A 17,577-nucleotide genomic window follows, 5' to 3' on the forward strand; every position below is an offset into this window, starting at 1 on the left:
TATTAGCCAAAATATTAACTGTACAAGTACACATTGCACTCTAATCATTGTGGGTTGTAATTTTCTGGTGTATTGATTTATGACAAACATTCTCTTCAGCATGTTATACAAAACTTGTTTTCATTAACTTAAAAGTTTCTTTTTACATTACTTCACTTCTGGTTTATATAGCTTACTGCTTTTTGAAATAGAAAATCATTTTCATTGTACATTATTAAAAGGAACAGCAAACACAACAAGAACAATCACAGAGACTGCATACCCTTGGTCCTTCTATAGACTACACATGTTTATAATGAATAATTTCAAAACTGACTTTCAAAATCTCAGAAACTCCTTCTCACATCCAGAATCATCAAAACTACAGTTCATTTTTTGTGGAGTCTCAACCTTAACATGCTCATGACATTTTGGTACAAATTTAATCACATTTTACAAAGTTAATAACCCAAAACTACAGTTCATTTTTTGTGGAGTCTCAACCTTAACATGCTCATGACATTTGGTACAAATTTAATCACATTTTACAAAGTTAATAACCCAAAACTACAGTTCATTTTTTGTGGAGTCTCAACCTTAACATGCTCATGACATTTGGTACAAATTTAATCACATTTTACAAAATTATTAACCCAAAACTACACATCCAGAATCATCAAAGCTACAGTTCATTTTTTGTGGAGTCTCAACATTAACATGTCCATGACATTTGGTATAAATTTAATCACATTTTACAAAGTTATTAACCCAAGAATCATCAAAGCTATAATTCATTTTCTGTGGAGTCTTAACCTTAACATGCCCATGAAATTTAGTAGAAATTTAATCAAATTTTTACAAAGTTATCAACCCAAAATTTCCTATCTCCTCTATGAAGAAAAAAAACACTTCATAAATTGATGCACAATCTAGATCTGGGCTACATTTTGGTAGGACCGTCTCATATTGACTTCCTACATCATCTACAATCATCATGTATATTGGTCTATTAGTATTTGAGATATGTCTGTGGAAACAGACAGACACACACACACACACATTAAGACCCAACTGCAATACATCTGGGGGCAAGGGTAAACATTTCAATTCTTAAAGAACACTATCAAAAGATAACTTTAAAAAAACAATACCAACTAACATCTGTTCATCTTCTTGCATCAAAGTAGGACTGCAAACCAACAAAAGTAATATTACAAATATAACATCACATTTTCAGTCAATAAAGAAAGTTTTCAACACATTGTCTAGTATTGTCAACATGCTATACAACTAACACTTTATAATTTAACTATCACAGTTAGTCTCAAAGACAATGGTACTAAAACATATCTGTAAGACTTACGATCATGACTGTTGTAATCTATATAAATACAATAGTAAATTCTTGCACGTCTACCTAACTACTCCATAGGGTGCAGATGGATCTTTATTAAAGTTGGTATGGATGTTCATTAAGTCCATTGGGATATACTACAAATTCTCAGCATTACAGTTTGCAATTTTTATGTGCAGTTTTTCCATTACCTCAACTCCTATACATGAAATGTGTCACCATATTTGGTATGAAGGTTCATTGGGTTTACAGGGAGATACATAGAAAGTTTCAGATTTGTATCTACTTTCTCTTCAGTTGAAGAATCTTCACCAAATATGGCATGAAGGTTTGTCAGTCCATGCAGAGATACACATACATTTGTGGTTTCACATTTTGTGTCTTGCTGTTTTTTACAATTACATGTAAAGAAAGCAGCTTTTCATATCCTAAGATAACCTTTCATTAATCACGAATTTACACAACTTCCATCCACGGGACATGTACTCCTATTTTTTTTGTAACTGACTATTCCAAGTCTACAAGAAATGTCAACTGACATGAAAAATGTATTCTACTTTAAAAAAATTTGGCTGAAAAATGCTGGTAACTAACTTAGGTAAAGGACAATTAGACAGGTTTGTTATGCACAACAGACTCTAGACTGAAACCCAATTCATTTATTCAGTCAAAAATTATTAGAATTCAGCTATTTTTAACCACATTAATTTTATAGAGTCAGTTAATTTAGTTACAAACTAAGATATTTTAAACCATACCTTGTAAAGGACTTTTGAACAAATATTTTAATGGCAAGTGAAAACTTCATGTATGAGCTTAAAAATATATTTTTTACTGATGTTCAGAGTGCATACAGTTAACAATCAATGACTTGAGTCACCACTGTTTCAAGAGTGCAAAGTGCTATAACTGCATGGGAAAAGTACTTTTCATACTGGAAAAATTTCTGACTCCTTTAAACAAACACTCAGAACATACCAAAACATTAATCCATGATGATGAGAAAACCCACTTGTAGAGAAAATTATGTATTTAAAAATGGCTGTTATGGGCAGAGAAGGCACTTATAGCAGAGTGAACAATGGTTCGACCTTCTTCAGTCATCATCAGGTTCACAAAAAAAAGGGTGACTGACTGGTAGCTGACCACATGTTTGAAGCCAGTTGTGTAACTGAGTATAGAAAACACCCAAATACTTAGTAAACAAATGCAAAATTAAAGAAGCCTCACTTATATAAGAACTCAAGCCCAAAATAAACCAATAGAAAGGAACACCTTTATACCTATATTAATAAATATATCCAACATCTGAGCACACCCTCTACATTCCTATACACAATTATACAACTGCCTTGAAACATGCAGTCAGCTACTGGTCAGTAACCCATTCTTTCTTTGTGAACCTGATGATGACCAAAGAAGGTCAAAATGATGTTCGCTCCTCTATTAGTGCCTTCAATAGCCATAGCAGCCATTTTTAAATATATAAAATACCTAAACATTGTCAACTGATATTAAATTATTGTTAAAACAAGCTATCAACATAGCTAATATCTTGTAAAAACTTGGACATTTGGGTTACTATCTAACTATACATACTACCATCTTGTAAAAACTTGGACATTTGGGTTATTATTAAAGAATACACATTCTAGCATCTTATAAAGACCTGAACATATGGGCTATTATAAAAAAAAGATACATTGGATATTTGTGTAACTATCTAATAATACACATTCAAACATATTGTGTTTTTCTCAGTGGGTTGGGTCCAAGCTATATTACAGCAAAATGTTTCATTATGAATTCCAATAAAGTAGCCAGTTAGTGTATAATATACATTTTAATTATTTGAAAATGTGGAATTTGATAAAATTATCAACCTTTTATACAAGGAATTCCTTATAATTATTTATAAATGTTTATATACCATTTAGTTGTATTTTTCATACAAGTATGTGAGGCAACTGCAACTCCAAAAAAAATCCATTTGAGAGATCACAACAACATAATATACATGCTACAGCGACAAAAATTTCAGCACTAAAACCACAATGCAAGTCTTCTGGAAAAACTTTGAAAAGTAATTTCTTTTAAACTTCCTAACAATTGTTGAATGATTTAGCTAGGTTCTACTCATGTTTACCATTTTTTAAACAATTTCCTAAGTTTTGGAAAAATCTTTACATGTCATATTTGTTTTCGTCTGAAAGATTATTAAATATCAGAAGTAATCTCTCACACAATTCATAAAATTGAATTACTTTTTAGTTTTATAAGCAAGTTTGTCCAGATACTTAAATTGTAAATATTTTATGTTTCATGGATGTATCAGAAACAAAACAAAAAATGATTACTGAAAATTATTTCTATTAATATAACTTTAAAACTAAATAAAAGCATGAATGACCAGAAGGCTCAGAAATTCACTCTGTCAGACATCTTGATAATCTGGTCTTTTTACTCACTTTTTTCTTTTTCTGCTTTTTCTTTACAAGGAGATTCTTCAACTCTGTTTTCTCCATAGGAATCTCCACTCTTAGAAATAAAATAATAATACAATTAACCCTTTGCACCTGGGCCTGGCCCTTTTGCCCACGTCATGACCTTTAACAGTGCTACAGTCAACATTTAAAAAACTTTATCATAAATTGATGTTAAGAATAACGGTAAGAAAATGCAGTCTATAATTGTAGTTTTTTATATTATTTAAGTTTTAGTTTTTTAATTTAAAACTGAAAAATAATGCTCAGAATAATCTCACTCTTAGTTTTTTGTGTCACAACACTCATGCACTCTTGATTTCTGAATTCATTAATGGCCTTCTATAGTTTACAACCAATTAGAAATACAAAATGTGTACAGTTATATGCATGAATCTAGCATCTGACCACCCACATTCTAGATTTACTAAGATATCGATAAATTTGTCAAAACACCAGAAAAGTCCCTCACATTTCTTTGACTTTCGAGACTTGAGGTAAAAAATCTGGAATATACCTGTTTAAGCTCCTCTCTGTGCTATTTTGAATTCCTTCTTAACATCTCAAAGTTAAAATTTTTTACTAGTTTCGCCAGTCAAGGTAATCTCCTCGGGATGTTATTAGTAATGATCAATCCCACTACTTACTGGTAAAAAAAGTGACCTTTACAAGGCTGGTAGATATATTTTTAACAATTATGAAGATCAAAATTTTCCTCCTCTATGTAAGTTGTAAGAGCCATTGCTCAGTTTTCCAACTATACAAAAGTTATAAGCCAAATAGTTTGAATTTGGTGATCGACATTTGAAGCTACGAGTGTTAAAGGAATTTTTAAGCTTAATTATAGCTTACTTAGAAAGCTGAGTAAATTCCAGTGGTTTTGGAACATTCTGTTGTGGTATGAAAGCTACATAAATTTGTTCTTGTGAAATTGAAAAGAGGCTTGTGGAAGAATATCTTCAGTTATTTACTTGAGTGTAAGCAGCTGGAAAATGCAGTAAGTCTACAAATCCTTGCTTGTATATACATATACATTTTCACAGAACTTAATAAAATGCACAAATTATGGCAAATGTTTCAGCTCAGAATAACAAAACTTCAGTAAAGTAAAAAATCTAATTTCACAAGCTCTAGTGTATAACACAGAACTTAACAGTTATACACTGCTCATTTTAGCTCTACTGGTAACAAGTGATGGTCTCCTTTTATGATTTATTACTTTTCACATTACAGTCACTGCTACAGTGGTTACAAAAATCAGCAATAGGAACACAACATTAAAATAAGAGATGTATAAAAGGGTTAGCAGTTAAAACGTTAACTTGAAACTTCCTGACCGCTACAGTAAAAAACAATGGTTTATTTACTGTACTTCACTTTCCTCAACATTTCACTCTACATCACTAGTTTTCCCGTAGTTAGTGTAAAGAAAATATGAGGTTTTACTGAAAAAGAAACATTCACGAATGTGGGCCCTAGAAGTTAGTTATATGAAATACCAAAACTTTAAGATGAAGAGAAGTATTTATATATATAGCATGAAAATCATCCTTCACTAAGAGTAACTCAGTAAAGGTTTCAGAAATTTACTAAAAATATATTAGTTGGTGTATCACAGACAGGTGATGTTTATAAAAACCTTGTAAAATTTCATGAAGATATACATGTTAAATACACATTTTATAGTATATATTAGTAGGTATAACTTCAAAGATCTTCGACTGGTCAATATGAACGAGCCTGTAAACAGAAAGAAGATTAAATCAGCTGTTATAATTATCATTCCCTTGAAAGGAGCAATAAATAACTAGAACATAAGTATACAGCTTCTTTGTTGTTTTTTTTCACATTTCAAACTGCATTAAATGCACACTCATCTTAGAATCCACATTTACAGTTTTTAATTTTCACACTATCACTTACGCATCAAACACCAGTGTGAAACTTAACTTACCTTCAACACTCTATTATGTAAATATTTACAACAATTAGAAAGTATAGATAATTTCACAGTATCTATCTATCTATCTATATATATATATATATATATATATATATATATACACGTAGATCCTTATAATGTGTAAATTAAGTTTGTTTTTACTCACCAGAGTTGAAACGGCGAAAATTTTCAAAACCTTACTACACTGAACATTCTGTATGATACCAAACAATTTTTAACTCTATAAAATTATTTCAGTAAATGCTCAATATGTGAAATGATTAATTTTGTGAAAATAAACTAACTTTTAATTTTTAAAATATAGCAAACTTGAAATATGATTTCTATAATTAAAAATATTTTAATCTTTTTTAGATAAAATTAAGCACAAGAAAACTATATGAAAAGAAATAAACAGCCACACCTATTCCTGTTACACCTAGGATTACATCATTATCTAAATATCTGCTCCTGAGCTTTATTTTATATTTAACCCTTTCTGTTAATTGACAAATATTACAATTTTTATACAGTTTCTGTACTCTACTTATTTATCTGCACTCAACTTTCAAACACTCTTTTTTCTTGGTCGTTTTTAAACCAATATCAGCTAAAATGTGCAAGTGATACTGTGGATATAAGCACCATTTTATTGATTAGTTGTATCAGAAATGACACAGTCATTCCATTACTGAACAGGCAGTTTGGAAATTAGATACAACAATACATAACAATCTGGCCAGGTATACATGTGAAATATGCGATTAACCCCTCTGATAAAATGTTTTTCATTATAAAGTAAACAATGTAATCAATCTTAAATATTTTAATTATCAATTTATATTTTTGTTTACTCTTACCGTTAAGTTCTAATATATCATATAATCATCAGTTACGTTACTACTATAACATATCATTCACAGGTGGGTCATAATGATTTATATTATAACACTGAATTTCACACTGATCTTTATTACAATTTAAACATGCAAATAATTCTAAGATGATTCCTGGAATAAGTTGTTTAGATGGAAACTGACCTTCTAACTAGATGCTGCAGAATAACATTTAGACTAACAAAATTAGGACTTGGTGATAACATTGATAAATAATGATAAAGAATGGGAAATAGTAGTTGCTTAGAAAGAGACTAAAATGTTAGGGATAAACAAATTGTTGGTGTGTGTGTGTGTGCGTGCGTGCGTGTGTGCAAAGGTAGCTAAACTACAACTTATAAATTATTATTTAAAGTAAAAGTTACTGTTTGTTAGCCCTACCACTGCAACTGGGATGTATACTTCTCAGTGCACTGGAAAATATACACTCCAGCTGCAGTGAAAGGGTTAAGGAAAAAATTAAAAAAGAAACAAGTTTCTAGTCTATCAAAATAAAATCATGATCAATGAAGAAGTGATGGGCCCGACAACAATTACCGTGATTTCACCACACTGTGTACATCTTCACCACTTACTACTGAGCACAAAACCAACATGAAAACAGACTGGCCATTACATTCTCCAGACCTCAAACAAACAGAACATATGACTGCGATAAACTTCAAGGATGGATTTTACATCTATTTCACCTATCATACATAACAGGAAGCTGGAAGATCCTACACTGAATGAATCAGGAAATATCCAGGATTCCAACCAGAAGCTCATACAAGGTTTTCAGAGAAACTTTAGAGATGTATCTGATGTCAGAGTGAACAAACTGAAAGACATGGACATCAGGAACTCTACCCAAGCCACAATGCTGTTGTATTTTGGAGATTAGGAAAAATAAAGGGATTATTGTGAAGCACCTCTACTGTTATGGTTTGATGTGTTAGAATTTTTCCTTACAAGTACAATAAACTTCACTTTCATCAACATTTAGTGAAAGATAATTTGCCAAATGTATTCAATAATTTGTTGACCACCGATTTATTTTCTCCATTACAAAATCTGTTTCTAATACCAAGGTATCTTAATTATGTAAGTACAAATAAATTTAATATCTAATAGTAAATTCAGAAACAATTATTTAAAATTGTGATGAAGTGGTTTATTTTGAAGAACACCTGTTGAAGTTCTGTTGAAATATGTAGTATGTTCCACAAAGTAAAACCACTTCATTATGCTTATAAATAACTGCTTCTGAATTTATTATTATATTAGCATAATGTTTTATCCATACACAGCTATACTGTGTAATTTTTTACACGGTGAAAATAACAAATGTAGCAGCAACGTAATATGCACTAAACAACAATTTTGTCTACACATAAACTCATTTCTTTATTCAAAAATAATTTACTTCAAGACAATGCACTGTATCCACTGGCTAAAAGCAGTAGAATTATATATATTTTGTTTTTTTTAATGGACTTATTTTTAGAATTTTAATTAAAAATAAGATAAAATCAGTTCACAGAAAGACCAAAATATCATTTTCTTAAGTAGGCAACAGTCGTTTAATGCTTTTTATGTTACCCATTTTCCTATCACCCTACAATTCAAAATCTAGTCAAGTTCTTTCTTTACTGTACCTGTTCTATTTCTTTCCAAATAAGAGGTTCTCCATCTTCATCAATATTTTCATATGTGTGGTTGTCAATGACCCTAAGCTGTTGTTCAAAAAGAGCACCAACTGCTCTGTGAACCAGGATATATTGTTCCTGTAATATTTAAAGATAACTAACTGGTAGTTATTTTTTAACTTGAAATTGCATACAATGTATCCATACTACTGAAAACATAAAAATGAACACTTATGAATATACTCCACTAAAACTAATTTCACTGTTTGTTTCAATTGTGCAATAACACAATATACATACCAATAAAGTAATAAATTTCTATTATTTTCACCACTCTAGTTACTTTACAATGTTCAAAGGAATCATCTGTTTAGGCTTAGCTTGTTGGTAGGAGTATTTATTAAGGTTTAAAGGAAACATAAACCTAGATTGAACTTATTGGCAAAGCTACCAATTTATACTGTATAAATGCCTAGTTAATGTTGGCTGATTTTATAATGTGCTAATTCACAGCTACAGATTCAACCACTTTTGTTACGTAAATTTAAAGAATCAAGTGATTTACACTGTGAAAAGTAGACACCACATAAACTTATATCTACACAGTTAAATAATTCACTGATTCTATCAGGTAAAACCATATAACTACAGATCCATGTGTAAGGATATACATTTCTCTCATATAAAACTAATGTGAAACATACCATTCTTAGAGTTCCACTATCTGCCCTGGAAGTCATATAGTATATCAGGTATCAAAACAAACTAAACTTAGGGAGCTGTCTTACTCACTCTATTGCAAGGTCATGTATTTTTGTTTACTGATGCTACTACCTATGCTGGGTATTATTTTAACACTTCCTATTAGAACCTAATAGCAATTTCTTTATCAATTAAATCTGTACTTCTATTACTGAAACTTTCATGGTTAAATTAGAGTCACTTTGGGATCAGCTATAGTGCATTTAAATTTTTTTAGTGATATTTGTTTAAAGTTGCAGTTATAAATGTAAGCTGTCTCTCTGCATAACAGCCCATGTTTTTCTATGTACACATACCATACTCATTTCCAAAAGATGTAAATCTTCCACTTAGAAGTTGCAGATTGCTTTACAGTTGATAAATAACAAGAAAATCATATTCAATCCAATCACCATGAAGTGGTTTGATATTAGCACACTGAAGAATTTATCACTTGTCACGGGTAACTTAGGAACCACAATTAATGTAGTGCAACTGCTGCATGCAATTTAGTGTATGATGATATTAAATACATAATCATGAATTAAAGGATTCTTTAACAAACTAGTTCCTACTCTTTTCGACATTCTTAATATATCTAAGTATATTTTCATAACTGTTTTTCTTCTAATGCAACAAATAATCTAATGAAACTTCTAATTTAAATATTTACTTGGAAAATCACAACGTACATGAAAAGCTGCTACTAAATTAAATTTTATTCAGTGGGTTAATTTTTACCACTAATACTCTTAATGTCAACATCAAATACTCTTTAATCTATTTTTTTATATATAAATAAATATATAGCTCTTTTGATGTTAAAATGACATATGCCAAAGGAATAAAACTAATAACACAGTGGACTGCAATGCTTTGGTCAACATCCACTCCAATACGGTAAAAATAATGTGGTACATTATCACATGCCTTTAATAATTCATATTAATTGGAAAACATACTCATTAAACCAGTAATAAATCACAACTATAGAAACCTCATAACCTAAACATTTTGTACATAAATGTTTTAGTAAAAGAACAAGGGCATTTATCACGTGGTTTTCAGTAACACTGAGTAACTGTGACAACACAGGAATGTCTACAAGTAAGTTTATATGTAGGTTTGTTTGTATATTTACTAGAAGGCAACATCACTGAACATTATATTAATTCATTACATGTTAAAATGTATACAAACGTTTGTTTCAATTCAAATATCTCCTCTTTTATACCTAATTATAAACAACAGCAAGACAATTAGAAAAGCACTTTAAAAGTGAAATGGATGATTTTCCATCATTATTATAACACAAGCAGCTAAAAATTTCAACCAAAAGCCTATGTTATAATGACATGATATAACACTCCACAATATAATAGTTTATAGTGTAGATTATGGATTTATTTGCACTACTTATTTTCATTTCTTATGAAACTATGTTTAACCCAGTAGTTAGTTGATGATTCATTTTTGTTAAGTAAAGACTAAATATACTGTCAGGAATCTTGGCATGATTTACCTTTGTCTGTACCATGGCAATTCTCTGCCGCCTCATTTCAGAAATAAGCTGGTACAAGCTGAATGACTCACTTAATTTCTGGAAAACGTAATAACATTTTTTAAAACTATAGTAGTCAGTAATAACACTTCAAAATGAATACATTACTAGTAGTTCATTTATTTAAAAACAATTGAGTACTGTTATAAGAAATGGTAAATCATGAATATCTTAAAGTCATTCCTTCTAGTTAAAATAAACTGAATTAATAAGAGATTTTAAAATGAAACAAAAATTCTAAACATTGTATGGTTGTATATATATTTTATACTGTATGTGACTACGACTTCTGTAGGTCTTATCATGAATCTAATGATATAATCAATGCAGCAAAGTTTAACAAATACTTAAAAAATGTAGAAAAAACACAAATTTTTAACTTTCAAACTCAACAACCACATTTTAAACACTTGTGCCAAACACATGGATTTTTTTGAAAAAATATTTCATTTTTATCTGTTAGTACAAAATGATTAATCTCTGCAAAATCTCTGCAGAGAAAAAACGTAGAGAACTGTGTGTTGTGCCTAACTATTAAATCTTTGTTGGAGAAAAGTGAACTAACAAAACGACTGAAAAGAACTGAAAAAGGTTTATCAGTTAGGCACAAACACACATTTACCAGTTTCCTACACTTTCTTTCTTTGGTGTTATAACAGTTAACCCATTCACAGAAACTGGGATATATATTTCCCAGTGCTCACACCCCCTCACACGGTGACTGAAACAAGTGTTTCCCACTGTTGACACTGTTTACACCTTACACTGCTGGGTCCAGATTCATCATCCTGACTTGATGGAGGGCTAGCATCCTCTTGTGTCAATATCTCTTCATAATCATGTATCAAGTATAGTTGTATTGTAATTAGGGTTACTAATTGCCACTCTAGCAATGTGGGCACATTGTGCATGTAGTTCTCATACATTCCTCTTTGCTATCTTGTTGTTTACTGAATAGCTGAGTAGATAACATTTAGGGACACCATATATCATCATTAGGCAGCATGCCAATAAATACTTTCCAACTCATTTTACTCCCATATGTCACAAGTAGCAATTCTGAATGACAATGGGAAACATTTGTCTCAAGTGTGGTATGAGGGGACATGAGCATATCCCAGATACAGAGAAACGTTTAAACACAACACACAATATTGGTTCTCTACACTTTTCTTCTTTAGTGATTTAACAGTTAGAACATTTACTGTATCCTGGATGTACATTTCCCTAATACTGATATATGATTTTCAATGTTTTTCACTCAGTCCTGCAGTAACCAACGGATAAACGTATGGATATATTACTTTGTAAAATGCAATGAACTTAAAATAACACAAACATAAAAAATAAATAATTTACAAATATAGATTTCCAGTTAAGAATGGAACCAATGAACACAAAAATTGTATTGTTTAGAAGTTCTGATACTATAACATCATTAAAAGACAGCTTTAGCAATTTTATCATTAGCTGAATGAAAAAAGCTACTAATTTATGTATTACTGACTACTAATCTAGGTCAAACACCAATAAGAACTAATTATAAACTTACTCCCATTCTCATCAAACCCCACACGTAGTCGATAGCACATACTGTTCCTGTTCTTCCACAGCCAGCACTAAAATAATAATGGAGTACTTTAAAATTTAATATTGTCTCATTGCTCTTACTGACTTAATAGATGGGTCACATTAATAATTCTTATGTGAAAGTACAGTGAAGGAAAAGTACAAATTCTGACTTCCAATTTTACTTTGGAATTTTTATAACTTCACACTTTAAAGTATGTATATTTAGCAAAACAAATAAAAACCTTATTATGGCTTCATTTGTGCCTGATGACTCACAACCTGTTTGAAAATAACAATGATGACTTATTTATGAATAAAACAGATACAAAACAGTCATACGTTGAAAATCTTAAAGAGGCCAATACTTGGAGGTAAATGCAACGTCTCCATCATGCAATTCTAACGTGGCCAATTCTGACAATGGAGAAATTATAAAAAACATAGAAAAGTTAAAAACTGTTTAACTCACAGCTTGAGAACTGCAAAAAAGTATCTTTGTACCAAAGCTCATGTAAGTTAATTGACATACACATGAATAGTTCACAAAACCCCAAACTGTGCTTTCATCATTGAAAAAAATGAGGAAATGACAAAAATACCAAAGTTGTTTAAATCTTTGTTTGAGACAAGTAAAAATGTATCTTTATATCAAAATTGGCTGAAATATGATGCAGTAATTGTCAAAAACCACTAAACTTGTATTCTTTGTGGCATCTTAACCCTATAATTCCTCAAAACGGCCAAGTTCAACATTTTGTTTGTCCATGTATGGGACCTATAGAAAAATATCTTTGCATCAAATCCCATGTAAATTGGTCAAATACTGGCCATGTAATTGAGCAAACCTAAATGTTGACTGTTGTAAATATAACTGCAAAGGAACATAAAATATACATTTTTGTGTTGTCTGATCTCTGACCATACAAAGCATTATCCTGTACTCACAGCTAAGCCTACAGTAACAAAAAGAATACTCAGTGAGATTTTAATTCTGTCATTCTCACTGATTATTAATCTTGTATTCAGGACTTTTTACTTTGTATTTTAATTCTCTTGTACTTTATAATCATTCAACAAAACATAAATGACCAATGAAACATCATTTATTGCATCTACTTATAGCCAAAAGAGATAAATACACTTAATATAAAGTTACAATGGATAATCAGGTAGACTATAGTTTATGTTATGTAAATACTAAAGATGACAACAGTACTGTGTGAACTTTAACAGAAATGTTGGAACTTTTAATTTCAAGACTTACCTGCAGTGAACCAGAACTGGCACTGCTTCTGATGCTTGGCAGTCTCGAACGAGTCTCACTAGTTCTAAAATAGGTTGAACAGAGGTAGGAACACCATGATCTGGCCAACTTGCATAGTGAAACTGGCAAATTGGTCTTTCTTCATTTCCATTCCTCACCTTTAAAGTACGTAGCAAGAAGTCTGGACAAACTTGTCGCCATTTTACCTGAAGTTAAAACAATTGGGGGGGAAGGGGTAATTTAAATACACAAATGTGATAAGTAACACTTCATTCACTGTGTTTATTTTTTCTTGAATAAAGTGGTATCTAAATTTAAAGTTGGTTTCACTTAAGAAACCTATCTACTTATTGTTGTAATTACTTTGATAACTTTAAGTTATCCAAATTAATACGTACAAGATCACACAGTAAAGCAAAAAACACAAGCTTTAATTACAACCCATATAATAGAAAAATTTTTCTTCCACAGATAAAGGTTTCACTTCCATAATTTGGGGGACAGCCTCATGTACTATTCAGATACTTTTCTATGCTTTTAAAGGTACACTGAACATCGAACTGAAGGTAGGGCAAGTTGAGATATGTTACTTCTATTTCTACTAAAAATTCATGGAATTGACTATAGATCCCATGGCATATCACAGATCCAGATATTTTCTACACAGTGCCTGCTGAAGAATAATGCAATGAAGAACCATAGGCTTGGAACAACACACACGTTGCAAATTTACCCAACTAAACCTTCTCCTGCAGCACACATACTTTTACAACCACCTGTTGTAAGACACTTCAGATGTTTCTATTTAAGATTGTACTGAGTTAGTGATTTTTTTACCTCTTTAAAAGTGTCCTCACCTGTGGTTGTTCCATGCATACTGTGCACAGAAGCTGATTCTTCAGTCACTTTAAAATTAATATTGACTCTGCGAATAAACAACAGTAACTGTGAAGTGTCAGACACATCTGTTGACTCATCAAACAAGATGGAAAAGTACTCAAACTCTTTGGCCTTGTCTTTCAGCTGAGACACAAAATGACTTCCAACATCCTTGACTCTATGAGCAACTGTATTTGCCAAAAGGCAAATTGTCTTGAATAAGTCTACTTTTTATGGACACATTTCTTCAGCTGCTTCAGTCATACATAATTTAATTAGCTCATCATTGGTAAATGGTTTTCCTTGCTTGGCTAACAAGTGTGCCACTCAGAAACTTGTTCTTGTTGTAGCTTCATTCTCAGCTTTCTTCCTCTTAAATACAAACTGTTGTAACGATAAGTTATGTTTCAAGGTTTTGCATTTGTCTGAATGTAGCTTTACCATGAACTGAGAACAGTTTGATGAGTATTTGATTTGATAATATCTAAAAATGTTGTATTCCTTTAGCACTGAGATAGTCTCATTGCATATTAAATGCTTTGTTATGTGATTCAATAATGAAGTAGTTCACACTCCACTGTTATTTAAAAACACAACATTCAGAATAAACCTTTCTCTTCTTCCTTTGTCCTGACATAATAACTAGGAATAGCTATTATCTTAAACATAAGGTAAACAGTAACATTCACTGATACACAAGGCATGTGTAGGAAGAAACATACTGCTTCAAGGCACTGGGACAATAAGTGAAATAATGCAATACCAAATAATGACATTTTCTAGCAAACAGAAAAGTTTATTACACCTAGACTGACTTTTGGTCAGTTATATTTAATTTCTTGTTTTTATATTATTAAAATGAAAATGATATCATTATATCATTTTATTACTTTAATGAACTCTTGGAAGGCCGTATCACAACTAGACTGGCTTTTGTTCAATTACATTTTGTTTTTATAATATTAAAAAAAAAGATATGTTATTACTTTAATAAACTGAAGTCACAGGTCATAGTTTGGAGACCCTTGTTCTAACACATTGAAGCTGGACACCCAGACTCGGACAGTAATCTACCTGGACAACAATTCTACCAAGGCATGTGTTCATAAATGTCACAAACTCAAATATTTACTTCTTGTGGATCTCCCATCCAGTCTTTGGTAAATATTGGTAGATTCACTTAGGGACAAGAACAGTAGGACACATGTGGTTTATACAGTGATACATATGAAGTAGTTGGATAGATTACAATAATGTAGGTTCATCTGAGATCTGTACAGACCATAAAATAAATAATGTTTGTTAAAAAATGGATATCAAAGAAGCCACAAGACACTTCTGACATTTTGCCAGCTCATTCTGTCATACTGACCGGCACTATGAAATATAATCAAAATGCTCCCATCACTGTATTCCAATGACAAGAAATGATAGTTTTACTAAAAGACTGATCACAGAGCAAGTTTATTAAGTTTGGATTTCTGTTATTATTACTCTTTGAAAGAATATTAAGTTCTGTCCAATACAATGCCACTTCACAAGCAGTAAAATCCTGTATGTTCCATTAATTTCCAGCCAACAGATTTGTATATTTGCTCATGTTATAACCCTTAAACAGCAGCTATCATGAATTAATACTGCTACTTACAGCATTCCCACTGTTTACAGATTAAGCCACTTGGTGATAACTTTAACATACCCTACTAAATTCATAAACATTAGGTATTACCAGTGGCATTATTCTGTCTTTACTGCTGAAAAAAGTTTTGTAACATATATTCAGCTTTGAAAATAATTCGTAAACATATTTGTGAATAAAATATACACAAAAGTTAAAATTCACAGATTTGTTTGTTTTTTTCTAACAATTCATGTTTGCCAGTTTTTTGTTCTGTAACATTATAATGCAATTGTTCAGATACTTCAATTTTCCACACATAATTTCGTCTAATTTTGTCCATCTATTTTCATGAAATCAGTCATTTTTAAATTTTTGATAATTTAGAGTTCTTTATATAACTACTGATACATGCTGGTGTAACCATGACACAAGTTTATTGATTAGTAGCTGTAGTACCCATCTTCTGGACAGAAGTTAGGTGAATTCACGATAAATGAAAGAAAGATTATCTTAGGACAAAAAGTTGCTTTCCTTATATGCGAGTATAAGAAATAACAAAAATGGCCATAAAAGCTATAAACCATAAAATATGAAGCCATAAGTTTACTTGTATCTCTGCATGGACTCAATAAATCATCATGCCAAATTTGGTGAAGATTCAACAACAGGGGACAGAGTAGTGGCAGAAAATGCAAAATTATCCATAAATACTGCAAAATGTAAAATTGAAAACTTGTAGATACCCCCACATGTACCTATTGAACATTCACACCAGTTTTGGTGAAGATCCATCCACACCCTGCAAAGTAGTTCCATGGAGAAAGAGCAGACAGTACTGTAACAATAACTTCGTTTTCTTTCTGTTAAATAGGGATGGGGAAAAACTAGGTAAGCTGAAATACAAACCAGTGTCTTTCCCTAACACATTTCACATTCAAATCTGCTTCATTATATTATGCAATAATGGAACTAAAAAGGCTGAAAATAAACCTAGAATATGAGAGAGATCATGGTATATGTGAATGTAACATGGAGATATATTGGATGGTGTTTAAAAGTGTTTCTCAAGAGTAAAGGTTAAAGGTCTGAATAAAAGACACTCTTAATAAACTGATTAAGGCTGAAATCTAATAAAACAAGCCATTGTACTAAATCTATTTCAAAAATAATTAACAAAAAAAATATAACAAGGTTAACATAAGCTAAAACCTGAACTGACTGCCATCTTAGAAATTATGATGTTATGAAACTATGAGTTATTTATCAGTTAGTACCAAAACCTATAAATCTACTACCTAGCTGAGAAGATCTGTTGTTGTTGTTTTGAATAAAGTACAAAACTATGCAATAGTCTATATGTGCTCTACCCACCATAGGTATCAAAACCCAGACTCTAGTGGTATAAGTTCACAGACATATCACTGTGCCACTAGGGGGCAAAGATTTGTTTAATAGCTGAAGGATGCATTGAATTTCAGTGCCAAGAACAAGTTAACACTTAAAGTTAGTGATTCTTATACTTTGATAGCAGCATTTCTTCAATTTCAAGCACATTTTAATGTCTGTCATGTTGTTACCAACTTCAAAGGTTAGGAAAGAAATACGATAATGGAAAACAACAACAACAGACAAATAGAAAACAATTACCTTTTTTTTT

General features: G+C 31.1%; 1 protein-coding gene across 1 annotated transcript in view; it reads right to left on the reverse strand.

The window, feature by feature from the left end:
• The window catches only part of LOC143240839 (uncharacterized), a 62,716-nt gene that overhangs the window by 22,952 nt on the left and 22,187 nt on the right, over window positions 1–17,577 (reverse strand). The window contains exons 6-10 of the mRNA XM_076484006.1: window positions 13,421–13,626; window positions 12,137–12,203; window positions 10,546–10,623; window positions 8,292–8,420; window positions 3,802–3,871 (exon numbers count right to left, since the gene is read on the reverse strand). Coding sequence (XP_076340121.1) covers window positions 3,802–3,871; window positions 8,292–8,420; window positions 10,546–10,623; window positions 12,137–12,203; window positions 13,421–13,626 — 550 coding nt within the window. The remainder of the gene's footprint in view (window positions 1–3,801; window positions 3,872–8,291; window positions 8,421–10,545; window positions 10,624–12,136; window positions 12,204–13,420; window positions 13,627–17,577) is intronic.

The sequence above is a fragment of the Tachypleus tridentatus genome, chromosome 13 (genome assembly GCF_004210375.1).
Source record: "Tachypleus tridentatus isolate NWPU-2018 chromosome 13, ASM421037v1, whole genome shotgun sequence".
NCBI lineage: Eukaryota > Metazoa > Arthropoda > Merostomata > Xiphosura > Limulidae > Tachypleus > Tachypleus tridentatus.